The sequence below is a fragment of the Triticum dicoccoides genome, chromosome 2A, assembly GCF_002162155.2.
Source record: "Triticum dicoccoides isolate Atlit2015 ecotype Zavitan chromosome 2A, WEW_v2.0, whole genome shotgun sequence".
NCBI classification, from domain to species: Eukaryota; Viridiplantae; Streptophyta; class Magnoliopsida; order Poales; family Poaceae; genus Triticum; species Triticum dicoccoides.
In genome coordinates this window covers 342,358,860-342,380,514 of record NC_041382.1, presented here as the reverse complement: position 1 = coordinate 342,380,514, position 21,655 = coordinate 342,358,860, and the positions used below count along the sequence as shown (strand labels likewise).

The window sequence follows — 21,655 nt, the reverse complement described above, 5'->3', positions numbered from 1 at the left end:
ATCGCGGTCACCACTATCTCTTTGGAAGAGAGAGAGAGAGAGAGAGAGAGAGTTGGGGAATGGGGAGAGACGTTGTGCGTGGTCAATGGGGTGGAGCAGGGACAAACTTGTCTTTCTGAGGGAATTGCACAAACCACCACTTATTGGGGCCAACGTTGCGCAAAACACCTACTATACGGGTTTGTTGCGAAAAACACCACATATAGGTGTAATATGTTGCAGATAGGTCTAATCTAGTGTTTGAACACATTAACATAATTACAGACACATGGGTCCCGCTTGTAAGTGCACGCGTGGCAATAAAAACCGGCCACATCAGCAACATACTAGATTGTCATTATCTCCAAAACCTATGGTCCAATTGAGCCAAAACTTTCCCAGATTACTATTGAATACATGTAGTATTTACTGGAATTATTTCACATTTTTCTAAAAATGCCAAATTTTTAACAAAAAAATTGAATGGGCTAACTAACACTTCCATTATCTAGCAAACCATTAATCCAAATGGGGTAAAACTTTTTCATAATGGTACTTTATACATGTGTAATTTACTATAATTTTTTCACACTTCTCTAAAATTGTTAAATTTTGAACCCAAATTTAAATGAAGCAAGTTCGGTATGAGACCACTGACAAAAAAATATGGTAGATATTGTTCCCATTAGATTTTAGCATCCAAGTAGTTGTCATATGGCCATTACATCAAAGTAGTTACCTTATGGGCATTACAACCATCGCAAAATAATATGACTAGTCTCATACACCAAAAGGTACATCCATCAGGTTTGAACATCCAAGTACTTGCAAAGTCGCAACATGGCCATTACAAACTACTATACGCCATTCATTCTTGACGAGGTTGGTACCCTAGACCTGGAGTGAAGTAGGAAAACAATCTATTATCTTCATATCGTCGCATTCCTAAACGTGAGCCGCTTGCACTTGAAGATCTTCATGTCACGGTGGATTCTTGAGAGGAATGAGCAGCTGCCCTTGGAGGAGCTGGAGTTGGTGCAACGGCACGTGAAGGAGCTGGACGTGGGGCAACAGGCTGTGGAGATGCTTGTGGCGTCACAACAGCCCGTAGAGGAGCTGAAGCTTCATCTGGTAGCCTCCTCACGGTCTGAAAACATTTAAAATTTGTCAAACATGTAAATTATGGTAACCATAGAGAAAATAGGAGGGAGGCAACGATTACCTTATGAAGTGACTTTCTTATTGCCAAGTGTGGCTTCAAAGGTTGTGTACAGTTTGTGTACCTATGCCCTTGTAGATGACAATTTGAGCATTTGATTGTGGTCATTCTTCCTTGAACGCTAGACTTGGATGATTCATGTTTTCCTTTGCGTTTTTTTTCTGTTTTCTTCCACGCTTTGTTTCATACTCAAGCAGGTCTATATATCAGGTGTTTCCGTTCTCGTCCATCCATGAGGACCTGGCACTGGATATATGAGATTCTTGTATGCCTCTTTGTACATGGGCTTCTTAAAGAAGTCACTAACATAATCCTCTGGAAATTCTTTTGCTTTGTAGATAGCACAAACAGCATGCTTCCAAGGTATACCGGTCAGGTCCCATTTGAAGCAACCACATTTACTTTCGGTTAAATTAACTTCATAAGTCCTTGGGGTATTTGTAACTTGCCATAGACCCTTCTTTGCACATACAACTGTGCACCATCTTGCATTTCTCTTCTCCCACTCTAATCTTTCAACATAAGTAGGAGTAATTTCCCAGTGGACATGTTCTACCCCTCCTCTCCTAGATGCATATCTGGGCATTAGTTTGGTCCTAATTGAATCAATCATGGTCACTATTGCCTTATCTCTGACTTTGAGAATGTAGTTGTTGAACACCTCACCAATGTTATTGACCACTAAGTCAGTCTTGCAGTGTGTGTCAAGTGCATGACGTGCCCAATGTTTAGGCAGTATATTGCACATCCATTCCCATGCATCCTTATCCTGTTTTTTAGTTCTTCCATGGCAACATCAAAGTCACACTTATCAAAGGCATAAGCAGCAGCATCTACTAATCTCTTAAGGTCTCCGCCCTTGTACCCAGCACTTTGAAAATTTGCATATATGTGCCTAAGGCAGTACCTATGGCTAGACTGAGGGAATACCAAATGAACAGCAGCTAGAAGACCTTTTTGCCTATCAGACATGAAGGTATAGGTGCCAAACTGACCTGCAGTACCACCTAGTGCATACTTGAGTTGATTGAGAAACCATGACCATGTAACAATATCTTCCATTCCAACGACACCGAATGCGAGCGGATAAAATTATTATTGCCATCTCGAGCTGTGGGGGCAAGCACTTGTGCTCCATTACCCATCTTAAGAAAACATCCATCAATCCCTATACATAGTACAAAATTTGGATAAATGCAATTGACAAAGGCGAGAAATATTAAACTATAGAATAAAGAGGTGAGATATTTACCAATGAAAGGTCTGCATCCATTCTTAAACCCTTCGATTTGAGCATGCAGACCAAAGAAAAGACCATGAAACCTTGGGTTCTTTTCAGGTTTGTTGATTGGACGGATTGTCCACACATGGCATCTAGAACCAGGATTCTTTTCCATTACGGTTTGCAAATAATCTCTGATACGCATGTATTGCCTATCTTCATCTCCTTCTACAGCTTCAAGAGCTTTATTCTTCGCCCTATAAGCCATGTGCCTGGATATTTCAATTCCAAAGCGCCTGTGCATAGCATCAATAAGAGCAGTTATATTTATGGTTGGATCACTCCTGATCTCATCTTCATACTCCTTAGCAAGCCAAGTGTTGTTGATCCTTGATGTATCCGTGGTTGTGCCACAAGTGTGTGGCGGCATTATCTGCCTAATGCAATGCGTCTTTTCTCCCTTTATTTGAGATGAGCAAACCATGAAAGCACAAGTGCCACCCGAGCTACAGCAAGCAACCACCCTCTTTTGGTTATTTTTCAAATATGTGAAGTTTCTGATGTGAGCTATGTGATAATTATCTAAAGCCTTCCTTAATTGTGTGACATCATGGAAACACAAGTCCAATGCAAACTGTTCATGTGCACTGCTCTTGCTCTTATTATAGTACGTTCTCTTCTTCACTGGCATTGCTATGATCTTCCTCTTTCTCACTGCTATTTCTGATTCCAACACAGCACCATCATCGTCGTCTAAATCTATTATCTCTTTATTATCCGCTCCATCACCAGCGACGGGATGGTTGCCGTTGTTGCCGCATGTTGTTCCTGTACGGAAGCTCTGTGCGAGGTCGTTCCTCTGCTCGAACCACTCTGTATGAGATTTTTTTTTTTTGAGAAAACTCTGTACGAGATGGTCATGTCTTGTTTGATCCACATGGGCTTTCAGCCCAACTATTTTTAGTAGCCTTCCAGCCCACTTGTTTAACTGTTTTTTTTTTTTGTTACTCTGGTCTTTTCACTTCTTGGTCTAATATGTAGCTGATGTGGCCGGTTTTTATTGCCACGCGGGCACTTACAAGCAGGACCCATGTGTCTGTAATTATGTTAATATGTTCAAACACTAGATTAGACATATCTGCAATGTATTACACCAATAGATGGTGTTTTCCGCAACAAATCCGTATAGTAGGTGTTTTGCACAACGATACCCCAATAACTGGTGGTTTGTGCAATTCCATTTGTCTTTCCTCGTGGGTAAGGCAAACAATCAAAGTCCAAAATAAGATGTTGTAAATTATCAAATCCAATGTAAGCAGTGGCAAGTTATCAAAGTGCGAAGTAGTAAGGGCAACCCTAAACAAAACTTCACTACCATCACCCGCACGGATCATCAAACCATGGCATTTAACGAGCTTAAAATCCTAGGCAAAACATGTTACTAGCATACTTTTGAACCGAGACTTCCCAGCCGTAACTTTCAGTTGCTGTTAAGAATAATAACCCAGTGTTATTAGGGGATAAATCCCCGCTGTCCCGCATGTGTAATCCCACGAGTCCATCCATGTTGTATATAAGGATTCATTCCCATCAATAAAGATAACTGATTGAATCATTTGCTCTAACCCATCTCTCGTTTACATTTACTTATAACAGCTGCAAAAAGACTTCAAATGGTGCAAGTAGAGCAGAGGGTAAGGAAGCTCAAACTCGAGTCAGGTGCGGTAATAGCCCTGTAGCACAGCTTAGGAGAGTCAGATAATACAAATTTGTGAAAAGACGCAGAGCACTATATCATCACTGGAGTTACAGATACCGTGTGACCGTCAACAAGGACTGGACTTGTACAGCTCACAACAATAATATACAGAAAAAGCATCAACAACTCTGCACCTAGCAACAACTGCAGAACCAAGCAATCCACTAGCTATTTGACTGTATAGAGCACCTAGTGCAAGAAAAGAAAAACAGCCTCCTTATCTACTAAAAGGTGATGGTTCGTTGGGTCATCTCTGCACAAACTTTATATATCCAGGGCAGAGTGCGCGGAAACGCTAGCTTACAGGCTCCGTCATTAACTTGAGCAACTAGTCCTGCCATCATATGGCACACGATTTATTCAAGCCAGCAATTTCACTTTCAGCCACTTGCTTGGTGGTATTGCATGGCAGGACGTCGCTCCCGCTTCTCACAACTGTCTAGTTGTAGATCTTTACAGGCCTCTCAAATGAATGGCGGTTCTGCGCACAACATATGAAATTAGCAAAATTCCAGACAACACACCTGACATTATTGGCACAAGTTGCAACAATGTGCAGCAAGTACCTGGTTAGCACTATGTGCCTTTCTTGGCGCTGTGTCCGGGTGCTCCAGTCCAAGATACTGCTCCCAAGCTCCATACATGTTTCTCTAAACAAGTTTATACAATTGAAATCAAATTAAGCGCTACAAAAGCTGCTTCATCAAGTAGATAACTAGCATCATAGTACCTGAAATCTCGTAGCTACAGTGTCAGAATCTTCAAAATAGTCTGGGCGACCAAGGGATATGTACGCAAATTTCCACTGTTCAAATAGAACATGTGTTAGCATCGGACAAGTACATTTTAACCAATGTTTGCACTAGGTGTCAGCTCCACATACAAAATGCAAGATAAACACGCCTCGAAGAAATAAAAAGATAGTATGTATCATGTTTAAAGCAGCCCAACAGCTTCAAATGGACAAAGCCTAATTTTCTAGAGATTACTGCCAAGCTTAGACCAATGCAGTTGATTAATTATATGCATTGTGGATGATGTGTCATGCAGATAAGCAACTCATGTCCTAGCCCACCGCTATCTTCCAATAAGTATTAATACTTCCTCCGTCCCAAAATAAGTGTCTCAATTTTGTACTAACTTTAGTACAAAGTTGTACTAAGGTTAAGACACTTATTTTGGGACAGAAGGAGTACCTTTCCAATTAGGTTAACACCAATTTAGAGAAGCATAATTTAGTTACTTATTTTAGATTGTTAGGCTTCGAAACACAGAGGACCACTTTGATGAAATTAAGAACCTCCACTATATCCCCCATCACCTAAGCATTCATGAACCAAGGTTTGTGACAGTATGTGTCGGAATATTTAAAGTTCCACATCGAAATATATAGGCGATAAGCCGCTAACGAAAAACCTACCAGAAAAAAGAAAAAGCTTATGCTTTTCATAATCATTTTATGAGCGCCAACCAAAGTTTGATAGCTAACTGTGTTTCTTAAGCCCCGAGTGAGACCTTGGGCTATAAATGCCAACTCAGATATTTGATGTTTGACTGGTGTTAAATATTCTAACTAGTAAGCATACACATATCTCAATAACATCACATCTAACGAAGATTCGGCGGCGGACACGGATGCACTATGCCGCTATAGCAAAAAAATAAAACCACATATTTATATACATCGCAATATATGCTGCAGAAACCATGGAAAAATCCTCATTACCTTGGAGAAATCCTCATCTGAGACCTTAAGCTTTTTCTGTAAACGTTCTTTAATAGAAGATAAGGTCTCATCCTCACGAATAACCATAAAGAAAGGTTCTCCAAAATTCTGAACTTGCTGTGGAAATCAGGATAAATATCAAGCATGTGGTTAACTAGAGATCCAAATATGCTATCAGAAGCAGACCAAGGAAATCTTGCTTAGTAATAATTGCCTTGCCCCCAATTCCATCATTTATGCTGGATGGTGGGCAGAACACAACAATGTCAAATATTGGAGTATTAGAGACACAGCTAAAGCATTTCTTTCAGTGAATGACAAAGTAACTTAAAATCAAATGTGGTACAGTGACTAAAAGTTCGTCCAACTGCATTTGAGGAACTACTCACAACCAGGCTGTATTTTTTGTGTTTTACAGAACACAACCAAATGCATAGATCGAGTAACTGAGGGCAAGCATTAGCCAAACTTCATTACCGTTTGGTTTTGAGTGTCTTTGGTAAAATGGTATACATGAATCAAGCGATCAAAAGGACCAAGGTTTTTCTCCTCCTCCGGTACCTACAAAGAAAAGATAACATCATCCGTTGAACGGGTGGTGTGTGCGTGTGTTGGGGTGGGGGGGCTCTGGTTTTGTTAAGCATGGCATATCATCACATACCTCCTCTGCACGCAGTGTCCAGTACTGATCGTTGATGTTTTCTATTTTTTCACTGGGTGCAAAAATCTGCAGCAAATACATGGTAAATAACACTTGTCTACTGTGTGGAACTAAATGCAACTGAGGTGTTAAACTAGCATGTACCACCTTGTATATCTTGTGGTAGAAAACTTCAAGTAATCGAAGTTCAGCATCAGGATGAGATAGGTCAACCTGATTGACAATGACAGAAGGATGCATAGAACATGAGCTGGCATCATATAAGCAATAAAGCAATCTAGTACATGCCATACAGACCATAAGATAAGGATACTACAGTTTACCTTTGATTTGATATCACTTAGAACATCACCAACCGTGCTATTTTTTGGCAATCTTATACTGTGAACAGACACCTGGTAAAATACATTTGAGACTACTGGACAAAATCAATCTACTACAAAACTTTAAAACCAAATAACCTCATCCTTGGTGGCATGATGATATGTAACTTTCAATGTCTTCAATGCTTGTAGTTCTGGCAGGGGTATATCCAATACTTCATAGTACAGAATATCAGAAGTCTGATGCATGAAAAGTTATTAGATATGTTACTCTTCACTTTAGTTGTTATTAAGCAACTAATGATCATGTAATGATTAGTTTGTCACAAACCTGATTGTAGTGAATCAGCATATCTAGCAAACGTTCAACGCCTCTGTACTTAATGGGTTGAGGCTTAGGCTGTTGAGAGTAACAATTATGTGATGTAAGACGAATTTTTGATGGGTCATCAACACCAAGCTGTTGAGCGACTTTTTCTACAACTTCATCGTACGTGAAAATCTTTGACCTACACAGGAAGGGTGAAGAGAAGGAAGTCAGTAACGATGCAGAATACCAAGATTTGTTTATCACAATATGTCCAAATGTTTACATCTCTAGGCAAAAATCATCCTCCTTGGGCTTCTCCAACGACCGGAAGTGGACAACCTAAACAATGATAACAGCAGTTAATCGTATATAAAAATTGTACAATATATATGATGTTCATAAACATACACATGCAATATGAGAGCGCAGTCCTAGAGAGATGGTAAAATGAATTTGGGAAATAAGATAGCAAACAAAACTAGATACAATCACAAAAATCGTGTGTAACTGTTCTTTTTCTTAAAAAATGTTGGAAACACTAGTAATCTGCTCCCTCCGTCCGAAAAAGCTTGTCCCTCAAATGGATGTATCTACCATCAAGTTAGTGCTAGATACATCCATTTGAGGGACAAGCTTTTTTGGACGGAGGGAGTACAAGGCAAGAAAATGTCACAGCAAGGAAAATGTGTGTAAATATCAGATAATATAAGATTCTGAACTAGCAAGTGGAGTGTTCTTTGGCACCTGTCTGTTACGTATATACACCAGAAACGATGGGACATCAGGGTATCTAAACTGGTCAGCAGTATCTGGCTTTGGGGATTTTTGAAAACAAACAATATCACCATCTTCCAGCTGTGAACACAAAAATAATTTCAGATATGACAATATCAGAGAAACAAGAACGATATTAGTTCAAAATATAGAACTATAGACATCGGATTTACCTGGCAAGAGCGAAATATAATCCTATTATCAATGTATTCACACATCACATTTGGCTCGAACTTAATTTCCTAAAATTGGTGGAAGATGTAAGATACTGAACCAAAATAATATGCTTATCACATATGCATCAGGCTAATTAAGCTTCAAGACTCATTACCCTCGTAAAGTTCACAAAGAGCCTACCAACATACCTCGTAAAGTTCGACATCATCATCTTGCAAAAAACCAGCCATTTTTCTCAATTTTGGCAGAATATCCTGTGGTCTTCCTGAAGCCTTCACAAAGAGCCTACCAACATACCTGAAGAAAGCATTCATCAGACAAGTAAGACTCTAGTCTAATCACAAATGAGCAATGATGCAGAAGGTTAGAAAGTATGAGAAGTACCGCAGCTGTTCCTTTTCAGGATCATAGAGTTTGAAGAAAAGCAAAATATCATCCCTGGTCTTGTCTGGTAGAGCAAGAGGTTTTAGGTCCTGCATTGCCCATAAAAATTGCAAACAAATTTATTTTAGTTGGAAGTAAATGACAATATCAATACTGCACCGAAACAGACGGGGAAGGTGTGCGCTATTACCAGCCCAAGTTCAACTTCCAAGAACAACTTCAGTTCTGCGTTGTGGGCCTTGTTTGCTGCTTCCTTTAATTGCCCAACCTACATAAAATGTTTACCCTTAAGAGTTAAGTGTGTTTGCCCATATGCATAAAGAGAATACAAATGCTGAAAGAAAGACAGGGAAGTATTATTTTCACAAGAGATCACACCAATAATTAAATCGGGCTAGATCTAGTTTGACTGCGACTTAAAAAGAGAAGAAAACATAGGAGACCCTGGCTGTCATTAGAATCAAGTAAATTCTGTCGACAGTTGAATGAACAGGAAAGTTTTGACTGCAAAAAGAGAATGCTTTACATAGTGGTTGCACATAAGATGATACTAATGGGTGACATGCAATCAAGTGGAAGAATCGGAGCAGGCGCAACTTGTCCGATAAGAAGTATGTGCAACTAGTAATGTGGTATTTTCTACTGGTCAAATCTTTTTATTTACAGGTTATATCTTTTATACTTCTTCTATCTTACAGACAATAAATTACTGCTAGTCTACTGGAGTGCACAACCATAGACAATTCAACAGAAACTTGCTTAGACGAGTGGTGGCATTCAATACCCAATATTGATTACTAATCAATTAAAAACAAATAATTAACATCCAAAAGAACTACCGCATCGTAATACAAACAGATTTCAGTTATGAACACCATAAGTTATCACAAAATTACTAGTTTCTGAAGACAGAGTAATCAACCAAGAAACCACAGGATACCAAAACCGTAACATAAAGTATGTGTATGTTCCATTCAGCCCTTGCAAATACTCAAGGAGAACTAGAGACAAGAAAATCATTATCCAATGCAATGTAATGGAAGCATCTTACAGTTAGTGCTTCTTCTTGAGGAGTCAACGGTCGATTGGGTCGGTAGGTATGGTTTTGCCGCTTGGCCCACAACCAAAATCGTTGGAACTGCGTAGGGATGCCCAATTCTTTTGCTACCTCCTCCTGTAAAGCACTTCACAGATGACTGATCAACATGGAAACCATGAAATTCTACTCTTATTGGCGCTAAGTTTGGTATTCCAAAATAACAGTGCACATAAGCTGTAGCAAGCAAGACATTCCTCCTTGATATCATACTGGTAAATTAGAAATCCTATCAATGATTCACAACTGTAGGCTACACCTCCAGAATGTTAAGAAACACATAAATGTGCTACTTAAAACCAAAGTATTATTGCACCATTTTAGGCTTACTATTTTTGAAGAACAAACAGCAACTAGTCCATCTGAGATAGGCATCAAAGTGTTATTTTTACCAAAAAGTGTCATGTAACAAGATAGGGCCACTCGAGCCTTTGAATCATCGGTTTTGGTTTATGGATACAACCAGTAATAAGCAACAGCCTGATTCGATTCCTGCAGCTGGAATAAGCCAAAAGCAGCATCACAGCAAACATAGTCTTGCCCCATGTAATTACCTTGAATTGAGTAAAAGGCATCTGCTTTTGAATACGAAAGCTCGGGACTTTATCATGATCAACAAGATCAAAATATATATCTTTCCCTATCTGAGCAGTCAAATCGTCATCCCTAGCAACCTATACAGGAAGAGAACATGTGAGAAAACTAAGTGAAAATAACACAAAGCTGCTTAAAACAGTTGATGTTTTCTACGCCCAGCAGGTTGACTCAAATACCTTAATGATGGTATATAGGTGGGCCTCAGCTTTCTCCTTTTTCCGGCGCTCCTTCTCTTCACGGTCCTTTTCCAGTCTAATCTGGGAGCACACGGAAATATAAGACTACTAAAATAGAAGCTCTCAATAGACAGATATCTTAGGAGACAGCTTACTCGAAGGTGCTCAGCTATGTCCTTCTCATCCACATTACAAATTATTTTGTCCTTGTCGCTTTCACGAATGTATACAAGCATGTATGCGTTCGAATATTTGGTAAACTTGAACGGAGTGTTGTTTAAGCCAGGATTAGTCTGGGGTAGCTGCAAAAATGTAGGTACGATTAATTAGCCCAACATTCAGACACCAAATAAAGGTATTGTACCCATGAGGAATTGTAACGAACCTCCTCCTCACCACCATATTGCTCTTCCAATGCCCTCTTTGCATCTTCTTTTGTTACACGCTCATCATCGAACTTGAACCTGGAAATTGTTGCTCAGCGGGTAACTAAATTAAACATGAACACAACAACTAGCCAACAAGATCAGATTATGTTTCAAAAAGCAAAGGTGGCCATCATGCATGCCAACAACTACTTACAATGGATACATTTGGTTTAAGATACAAATAAATTTCTAGAGTAGATGAGCAAAAATAATCAAACGTAAGGTGTCGCTCTGGGCCAAGGCGGGAGCCGCTGGCCTTCGCGACATCATCCCCCAGACATGGGACGTGCACTGATTCCCTGTTTTCATCATCAGTTATGTACTTCTGTACCTCCTAGGAGGATTGTAACATAAACCCTATCTTCTCAATACAAAGAAACGCAAAAATCTCTTTGCATTTTCTCGAAAACATTGTCAAAAAACATGCATCGTTGCCAAAACAAAAAATAAACTCTTTGTGAACAATTCCAAATCATCATGAGTTTGATGAGCCAGGTAGCACCGCCACAGGTGCATTTAACAAAATACTGTGAAATTTTATTGGCAGCACCATGCTGTCCAGCTGCAAACAGCAACTGACCAAATCCAGCAAGAGTAAAAAAAATGTTGACAAGCCCAGCACGGCCAAGATGGTTACAAGAATCTGCTATTTTCCTACAGGGAGCAGAGCCAGTCATAAAAAACAATCCAGGCAAACAGACGTACCACTGATCAGAGAGCGTAGGTCTTATGAAAGCATAGTAATGCCCACCATGAACACCGCCACTATGGACAAGAACACTGCAAGAAAATAACTGTTATGAACTGTATCGAGATAAATATTAACATGTAATTATGAGTTGCAATCATTATTTTACTTTTTACCTAGACCATCTAAAAGGTTGGGCCATTACCCCCCCCCCCCCAGCTGTTATACCGTAATTGTGTCTGATCAAGAACCATGCATCTTTACTTGGATTTAGCTTAAGTTAATGGACATAAGAAGTATGTCCATACAAAGAAACACTTACAACTCATAGATTAATTATGGTCTGGCTAGGATCTCTAGGTAAGTTGAGGACAGGAGAAATGGCAATATCAGAACATCAAATTCACCTCCAGTACTATTGGCTAATTAACCATGATATGTGACATCTTCAACTATCAAAATCTTACACAAGAAAACATTAGAATATCCAACCTAACCTGTGCAAAGTGTAAAGATTTCGCACATTCCTGTCTGCATCGGGAGATAAATACTTCCCATCATCTCTATCCAGATCCAACTGAAGTGGGAACTCGTAACGGTCATTTATCTGCATTTCAGGAAGTAGAGGTAAGTATTCTTCATAAAAGACCCTCCGTCCCATAATATAAGAGTGTTTTTGACACTAGTGTAGTGTCAAAAACGCTCTTATATTATGGGACGGAGGGAGTAGAAGATAAAAAAAAGCAAAGGAGACTTGAATTTTATGAACTAAGTTAGGATTTGCATTTCCAATAACTAAAACAGTATTGAATGAGGTGATGTTGTTGCACTTGAAAATCATTTATACCACTTGATGTCATCTTAGTATATGCAGCTGTGGTAGAAATCTAATAATCCAGAAAATTAAAAAAAAGTGACTAAAGAGACATGTTGAGACTTTATTCCAACTTTCAAACAGACGGCTAATGTAAACTCCGAATGTATCAGCCTGATACAAGTGTTAGCATTTTGTTCACACTGCACATAGAGTACTCAGTCAACATCACTGAACAGAAGGTTATTACCACCCTAGAAGATAACAGTGTTACTACTATGGTTCCCTGAGATCAGACATATGCTAGATAATACTGTGCTGTATTCTTTTAAATAGGCATTTCTGCGCTTCAAATACAGATACTCAGAGGTATGTGTAAGCATTTCTGCGCTTCAAATAGATACTCAGACAAATGTGTAAGCCCTGTCAGGTCTAAACTTTCCCCTACCAACAAAGTCATCATCTTCAAATTTACTGGAATGCGAAAACAGAGACGGATAAGTAATAAGTTGGTGGCGCTGATACAAACCTTCACCATTGTGTCACGCATGAAATCATATTCAAAGCGTTTTAGCTGAAGTTGTAGAACAGGAGGGAAGTCGATAAAAAGAACACCTTTCTTTGCATCCTGAAACAACAATATGTCTAAGTAAGAAACCCATGCAATACATCGATTTACTTTGTTGCCAGATAATCAGGTAACTGGTGACCACAGCTCACTATATTCAACAATCAGCGTGGGGTTAGGGTGTGTGGTGGGGGTGGTGTAGCCCTATTTAGATTAAGTTCAGGAAACCCAAGGTTGAGAGGGTGCATGGGTTGCTTGAGCTGCCACAAAAGCTCCAGAGGACTAACCTGCAATCCATGCTGTTCCGCATGATACTTGTTATCACCTTCCAGGCGCTCCACCTCCACATACTTGTCAAATGAAGCATAGACGTCCTGACAACCTTTGACATCAAGCTGTAGGTCTGCAGAAGCATACACTACAATTAGGTCAAACAAGGGTGCAAGGTTTAAACTTTGTTAACCATTTTCAGTAACAGCGTCACTTGCCATAGAAGGATTCCTTCCTTGTTGATTTAAAGTCCACATTGATACACTCGATATAGTTCATGTGATGCCCTTCAAATAATTGTTGGATTGTGCCCTCCACAACGGTTCCCTTGAATCAACATTGTACAGGTATAATTCAGTCAGAGATATATGATTCAATAAACAACACCGGAGGATATAAAAAGAAAGAGCTTACAGATGTCAAACCTTCATCTTATCTTCCAACTTCTCAGAAAGAACTCTATTTAGTTCTTGCACATCATGTTGCATAAATGAATCGTGCATGTCCCACCCAAAAGATTTTGTTAGCTCCTTTGTGGAAACACTGCTGTCATTATACTGCAACTTATAAAAGAGACTTTGAAGAGCTAATGGAATGCTTCCTGAGGGCATATCATTCTCAGTAGTGGGCATATGATAAACCGCCTAGCAAGCAATATACCAAGTTACCACAGTCCAGATAGGTTGAGCAGAAAAAGAAAATAATCTGTGAACAAGGAGTCAGTACCTTTCTGAAATATGGAATGTGATAGAGAGTCTGAAGGAGAGAATTCATATAGCAAGTGGCACCTTGGTTTTTGAGGCCAACATAGCCAGTCTCCTTTTTAGAGTCATAACTCCAATAATCAACAACCTTACACACAGCAACCTCTGCTTCTATTACACAAGTATCATTTACAAGATAACCTCTACTGGGATTGTAGAGTTCACTCAAAGGCATAAATGAAGTGAAACCCCAATCGCTTTCTCGAGCAGAGAACTGATGTTGTGTTTCTGCAAGCATTTCAGTTCACTTGTTATAGAAGCCGTTACACCTCAGATCAAAATATTGTCTCTATTGGTTAAACAGTTCCAATTGTAGGGTGACTAGAAGATGGTCAGAGAACTTTATGTAAAATGCATAAATTGCAAACCAATGTACCATAAGCATTCTTCTTCGCCAGCAGATTATTACACACAAAAGGGGCAAAAAAGTACCTTTTCTTATTGTAAACTTGTTGTGAATTTGATTAACCACTGAGAGGCTGAACTGTGCATATCTAGTCCATCCATAGGGCAAGACTGCTGAATCAGCAACATCCAAATACATAGACAAGAATTCAACATTATTTCCCCTTGGGAAAATCAAAACTCGCCTGAAAACAAAAAGGATTTGATAAAGAACACTACCAGACATTCTCGGAGACCAGGGCTAATCAAATACTATTTCGGAGAAAAAGAGCAGTAGGAACCTACCACTTGTAGCCACCAACAACAAAAGTTTCAGAGTAGAGCTTCTTCGTATTCACTCTTGATAGGTTATCAATGGTCCAAGTAAATCTCGAGATTGGTGTATCCTCTGTTGGCTGGTTTTCGACAGTAGCAGCTGGCTCAGCAGGCACAACTGGAGTGACAATACAGAGTCAGCATGAATGAATACGGCTTAACCTTACATGGCAATCACATATAATAACAAAACAACACTTAATAGCACACCAGTTCCAACTGGATCCTGTATTACCACGAAGCACAAACAAAGGGCGCAATTAAATGCATTTGCTGAACATACTGCATAGAGAGAGAAAAAATGCAACCCAGAAAGAAAGCAAATAAAAGAAGTTTCTGTGTCAATGCAATTACACAAAAACGCAATTACAACAACCCTAACAATTGCTACAGAACCACATTGGCATAAAAATGTCACAAGTAGATCAATAACCCAGCATGGGGCAAGGAAATAACGTTGCAAGCGAAGCAAGCAAGCTTTTTTGTTAACTGGGAGCAGTGATTGGCATTATTTTTATATCTAACAAAACTACACAGAACCATGATAGCTCTGAGTATAGAGCAACTAACAGATCAAGCAAATGATGAATCACCGTTCTGCACAACAAATATGATAAACAATAGAAATCCTGCATAAGGCAGAAAGTAAAAAATCTTGCAATCAATCAAATAACGAATCATCATTCTACACAATAAGCAGCAAAATACTCCCACCAAAGGGAAAGAAAAACGAGACAGCAACATGCAACCTACAGGGTAGCTAATCAGTTCGACACAACACACGTCTGAGAGCGTCAACAGGCAATAAAATAAATGACAAGCCGTAGCAGAAAAGCGAGGCGAGGTGACGGAGGAGAACCTTCCATTGGCTGCGTCCCGTTGGGTAGCTCCTGGTGCGGCACGAGCACCTCCTCTTCCTCCTGCTGCGGCTGCGGCTGCGCAAAATTGACGTCATATCAGATCCATCCCAACAAACCTCATCAAAGCGGCTAAAAACCCCAAACCCTAGAATCCATTCCGCCCACGCGGGATGCACACCCTGGCTGAGGGCACCAACGCCAGAACCCCCGCCCAGGAAACCAACCCAGAAGCCTAGGGCAACGGACACCGCGGCGTCCGCAGGCGACGATGCGTACAGCAACGCGGCTGCCCAAAGCGACGGACAGGGCCCGCGCGAGGAGGAAGGCAAAGAGGGAGAAAGGGGATGCTGCGGGGAGAGGGCTGCCTCGGCCACCCCGCGCAAGCTTACCTCTGCGGGCGCCGGGGGCGGTGTGGAGATCGTCATAGCGACGGGGGAGGGGACCAGGGGGTGGCCGGCGGCGATGTGGGGCCCGCCCCGGGAGTGGGTTGCGGGAGGCGTGGAGATCGCGAGGTGGGGGTGGGGGTGGGGAAGGGGGGAGGTGGAGGAGAGAGAAAGCGGGGAGGTTTTGGGGTCGTGGAAAGTTCCAGGGTCTTATGCGGAGGCTTGCGGAGCAAGGACGGTGGGGGAATGGACGGGGGATACGGGAGAATTATTGAGGTGTGGACGGCCCAGATTTCATGGGCGCAATGCGTGGCGCGTGGACTCTGCTAGACACTCGAGTTCGGTAACTTTGTTTGCTTCGCTTCTCCAATCTCAACTTGGAGGTATGGGCTTCATAGATTTGCACGGTTTTAACTTGTCCTTGCTAGCTAAACAGTGTTGAAGATTATTAGCAGAATTAGATTTTTTGTGCGCAAGAGTCTTGAGTGCCAAGCGTCAAGCCTTTCCTGCGCCGTCGGGCACTCCGGCCCCGGCGCCCCCATGCTCGCGACGTCCACCGCTCCGGCGCCGTTGCCCACCTCCCTTGATGGCCACCCCGCCCGCCTGCCGCATCCACGAGCTGAGATGGATGGAGTCGAGTTCCTCCTCTGCCGGATCTGAGGCCCCATCTTACCTCGACGGGCTCCGCACGATGCCCTCTCCTAGGCCCCTCCTCCACCCCACCCCCCGCCATCGTCGTCGGTCCTACACCGCATCCCTCGCTTCAAGGGCCATCGTGTGGACCATGGACACGAGGCCGACCGAGACGACGGCTGGAGGGTCGCCACGGGCGACAAGAGGTCGCGCTTTCCGCGCAACACTCGGCTTCGTCGTTGCAGCCCTGGAGTGTGTCGCGAACCGCCGTCGTCGCCAGCTCCCGGCGAGTGCCCCCGCTGTCTCGGCTTCCATCCCTGCTCTGAGTGTAGGCGCGACGTCCGCTGCCGGCGGTGCCGCTTCTTCGGCTACATCGTCAGGAACTGCACCACGCGTCCCAGCTCCCCTGGCTCCTTCCAAGCGGCCATGGACCTCCTCCCGATCCCCGCAAGCTCCTCCGCATCAAGCGTGGCCGGACCAAGCCAGCCTGCGTCTTCCAGGCCCGGCTCCCCGTCACCCTGTTGGGGAACGTAGTAATTTCAAAAAAAATCCTACGCACAACAAGATCATGGTGATGCATAGCAACGAGAGGGGAGAGTGTTGTCCACGTACCCTCGTAGACCGAAAGCGGAAGCGTTAGCACAATGCGGTTGATGTAGTCGTACGTCTTCACGATCCGACCGATCAAGTACCGAACGTACGACACTTCCGAGTTTAGCACACGTTCAGCCCGATGATGTCCCTCGAACTCCGATCCAGCTGAGTGTTGAGGGAGAGTTTCATCAGCACGACGGCGTGATGACGATGTTGATGTTTTACCGACGCAGGGCTTCGCCTAAGCACCGCTACAGTATTATCGAGGTAGACTATAGTGGAGAGGGCACCGCACACGGCTAAGAAATCAATGATCTAATGTTGTGTCTCTAGGGTGCCCCCCTGCCCTGTATATAAAGGAGCAAGGGGGGTGCGGCCGACCAGGGCATAGGCGCGCCAGGAGGAGTCCTACTCCCACCGGGAGTAGGACTCCCCCCTTTCCTAGTTGGAATAGGACTTGGGAGGGGGGAAGAAGGAAAGAGGGGAGCCGGGCCCCTTGCCCTAAACCAATTCGGTTTGGGCCTTGGGGGCGCCCCACACTTCCTTAGCTTCCCTCCTTTCCCACTAAGGCCCATGTAGGTCCATTAAGCCCCCGGGGGTTCCGGTAACCTCCCAGTACTCCGGTAAAATCCCGATTTCACCCGGAACACTTCCGATATCCAAACATAGGCTTCCAATATATCAATCTTCATGTCTCGGTCATTTCGAGACTCCTCGTTATGTCTGTGATCACATCCGGGACTCCGAACAACCTTCGGTACATCAAAACATAAAACTCATAATATAACTGTCACCGTAGCGTTAAGCGTGCGGACCCTACGGGTTCGAGAACTATGTAGACATGACCGAGACACGTCTCCGGTCAATAACCAATAGCAGAACCTGGATGGTCATATTGGCTCCTACATATTCTACGAAGATCTTTATCGGTCAGACCGCATAACAACATACGTTGTTCACTTTGTCATCGGTATGTTACTTGCCCGAGATTCGATCGTCGGCATCTCAATACCTAGTTCAATCTCGTTACCGGCAAGTCTCTTTACTCGTTCCATAATACATCATCCCGCAACTAACTCATTAGTTGCAATGCTTGCAAGGCTTAGGTGATGTGCATTACCGAGAGGGCCCAGAGATACCTCTCCGACAATCGCAGTGACAAATCCTAATCTCGAAATACGCCAACTCAACAAGTACCTTCGGAGACACCTGTAGAGCACCTTTATAATCACCCAGTTACGTTGTGACGTTTGGTAGCACACAAAGTGTTCCTTCGGTAAATGGGAGTTGCATAATCTAATAGTCATAGGAACATGTATAAGTCATGAAGAAAGAAAGAACAACAAACTAAACGATCAAGTGCTAAGCCAACGGAATGGGTCAAGTCAATTACATCATTCTCCTAATGATGTGATCCCGTTAATCAAATGACAACTCATGTTTATGGTTAGGAAACATAACCATCTTTGATCAACGAGCTAGTCAAGTAGAGGCATACTAGTGACACTCTGTTTGTCTATGTATTCACACATGTATTATGTTTCCGGTTAATACAATTCTAGCATGAATAATAAACATTTATCATGATATAAGGAAATAAATAATAACTTTATTATTGCCTCTAGGGCATATTTCCTTCACACCCACCTCCTCCTTGCCCCCATCGCTGCGGGTACCCCCTCTCCAGCAACGGCCTCCTCCTCTGCCTCCTCATCACGCGAAATCACCGCGATGTCGGGGCACCCCTCGCTGCGCCCGGCGGGTGCAGTTTGCTACATGCCGCGCTCCGGGCGCATCGAGGCAGCCGAGCACGCCCTCGGGCTTGCGCTCGTCGCCGGCGTGGTCGGCAACCGCTTCGGTGTGTCGACCGCTGATGTCGCTCGTGTCGTCTGCTCCTGCGTGTCGCTGCAGCCCACTGACTTCACCGTCCACCATACCCGCAATGGTGAGTTCCTCCTCCGCTTCATCGACACGGCCGCTCGAGCGCGCGCTGCCATGGCCACCGTGCACGGGATGAACTTTCGCCTTCTCCTGCAACCTTGGAGCCGCCTGGGCGGCGCTGAACCTCTCCACGTACATATTCACTTCGACATCGAGATCTATGGCATCCCGGAGCATGGCTGGGACGTCTCCTCCGTCGTGCAGCTGCTCTCCCCCTACTGCATGGTGGGACGCCTCACGCCGGAGACCACCGACGGCAGCAACCTCTCCGTGTTCAAGTTAGAGGATTGGACTGCGAACCCAGATAGCATTCCAAGAGGAGCCCGATGAGTTCGCTGATGCAGATACTGACCGTGTTGAGCGCTTCACGTTGCGGCTCATGCGATCCCCGGTCATGATCCACGTCCATCACACCACCAACTGCCGCCTCCCATCGCCGCCGCCGCCCCCGCCGGTCAGCACTAGCTCTGACAACGGGCCGGACCGAGGATCCCCTCACTGCCCTGACGCTTGGCCACACCGGCACGCTTTTCCGTGACCCACCAGAAACCAGCATGTCGGCCACCCCTCTGGCCGCAGAAACACTGGCCGTGTAAATATCGGTCGTCGTCGCCATGCCGCTCCAGCCTGCCACGACTGGCGCGGCGTGCTGGGCCCCTGCCCGGCAACCGGCTCGGCGCCACATCGCCTCCAGTCCACACACGCTTGATGGCCAGTCAAGCGGGCCCGGCTGCACCCCTGCTCTTGTTAGGCCAGGCTGCTAACCCACAAGCCACTACAGGCCAAGCAAATGTGCAAGTCGTGGACCCCGAAATTTGAATCCTACTCTTGACCGGGTCTAACTCGCCACACAGCGCACCCTCCACCCAGCTCACACTGGGTCCGCCTCATATCTGTTGCTCCAGCTAGAGGCGGAATCTAATGTCCTCTGCGTCCAGCCTGAAACCGTAGTTGTTAACCCCACCATATCGCCTGCAAAAGCACTTTTGCAGCCTTCTATGGCTACTTCCACCTATGAATGCCAATCTGCGGCCTTGGATGTGGCCATTCCCACCCTCCCCCCGGGCGACACTACCCAACCGCTTGTGGCAACATTGGGACTGGAGTCCGACCAGGCGCAGGTTGGGCCCGCTGCCGATCCCCAGGCCACCGTATTGGTCCCCTGCCCCCTACCCATGCACTTGGTGGCGACCACGCCCATGCGGAACCCGCCAATTGCATCCCACATGGCGCGTCCACGACCACAACCTCACAGCTCCCACCATGCACGTCCAATGGACCCGCCTCCTACGCCATCCCTTCCCACATCCTGGGATTCCTGGAATCGATCAAGGCGCCAACGGCGCCACTGCTGGCAACTTCCACCCCCAGGCGCGGCGAGATCCCGCCCAACTTCACCCCACGCCGAAGTGGCCGGATCGCCATGCATGACCAGAGCTACGATGTCGAGGCTGTTGGGTAACGTAGCATGCAATTTCAAAATTTTCGTACGCTCAGCAAGATCTATCTAGGATATGCATAGCAACGAGAGGGGGAAAGTGTGTCCACATACCCTCGTAGACCGAAAGCGGAAGTGTTTGACAATGTGGTTGATGTAGTCGAACTTCTTCTCGTTCCGACCAATCAAGCATCGAACGTACGGCACCTCCGAGTTCTGCACACGTTCAGCTCGATGACGTCCCTCAAACTCTTGATCCAGCAAAGTGTCGAGGGAGAGTTTCGTCAGCACGACGGCGTGGTGACAGTGATGGTGAAATGATCCGCGCAGGGCTTCGCCTAAGCACTACGTGAATATGACCAGAGGCGTAAACTATGGAGGGGGGCGCCACACACGGCTAACAATGTTTGTTGTGTGTTTTAGAGGTGCCCCTTCATATATATAGGTTGGAGAGGAGGAGAGGCAGCCAAGGGGGCGCCCCAAGTAGGAGGAATCCTACTTGGAGTCCTCCCAATTCGACCTCCCCCTTTCCTATTCCTATTCAGAGTAGGAAGGCAAGAGGGGGAAGGGGGGATCATATTCCCTTTTTCCTTTCCTCCTTCCCCTTTTCTACTCCAATTTGGCTAGCCCATATAGGGGGGCGCACCAGCCCCTTAGGGGCTGGTCTGTCCCTCTCTTGGCGCATTCACTACTGGAATAAGGAACTTTGCCGTCAGCTGTTTCTTTGCCGTTAGCTAGCTGATGGCAAAGAGGGTCTTTGCCATCAGCTTGAAGAAACCTGACGGCAAAGAAGCAGCTGACGGCAAAGAAAGTGTCTGTTGTCGGCTCCATCTTTGCCGTCAGCTAGCTGACGGCATAGAACCTTTATCGTCCGCTAGCTGATGGCAAAGAGGCAGGGTGGGCCGATAGTGAGGGGCAACTAACGACCACTTTCTTTGTCGTTCGCTAGCTGATGGCAAAGAAACGGGCGGCTAAGAGCCTAGCCCTGTATGTATCAAAACGCCCTCGCGCCCTACCCCTCTCTCTCCCTCTCCCCTCATCCCAACCCCGTGCCGCTGCCCCGCCCCGACTGCCCCCCTCGCCGCCGACCTGCCACGGACGCCCCTCGCCACCGCCCCGCCCCGGTCGCCCCCCTCGCCGCTGCCACGCCC

The 21,655-nt window shown here is 44.6% G+C and overlaps 1 protein-coding gene across 1 annotated transcript; it reads right to left on the bottom strand.

The window, feature by feature from the left end:
* Window positions 1-4,110: 4,110 nt before the first annotated feature.
* On the bottom strand, window positions 4,111-16,051 carry LOC119354548 (ubiquitin carboxyl-terminal hydrolase 12-like). Its single transcript, XM_037621268.1, has 32 exons — window positions 15,905-16,051; window positions 15,515-15,590; window positions 14,626-14,773; window positions 14,368-14,525; window positions 13,898-14,163; window positions 13,597-13,815; window positions 13,390-13,498; window positions 13,189-13,304; window positions 12,863-12,961; window positions 12,017-12,126; window positions 11,537-11,611; window positions 10,789-10,867; window positions 10,559-10,705; window positions 10,404-10,484; window positions 10,185-10,304; window positions 9,586-9,708; window positions 8,725-8,802; window positions 8,535-8,623; window positions 8,339-8,447; window positions 8,147-8,215; window positions 7,944-8,054; window positions 7,483-7,538; window positions 7,221-7,398; window positions 7,028-7,129; window positions 6,890-6,961; window positions 6,714-6,779; window positions 6,567-6,632; window positions 6,383-6,466; window positions 5,906-6,022; window positions 4,910-4,984; window positions 4,746-4,829; window positions 4,111-4,660 (listed from the first exon to the last, which is right to left on the bottom strand). Exons 1-32 carry the CDS (start codon window positions 15,938-15,940, stop codon window positions 4,619-4,621), a joined length of 3,360 nt encoding a protein of 1,119 aa, XP_037477165.1. The 5' UTR covers window positions 15,941-16,051; the 3' UTR covers window positions 4,111-4,618.
* Window positions 16,052-21,655: the final 5,604 nt, after the last annotated feature.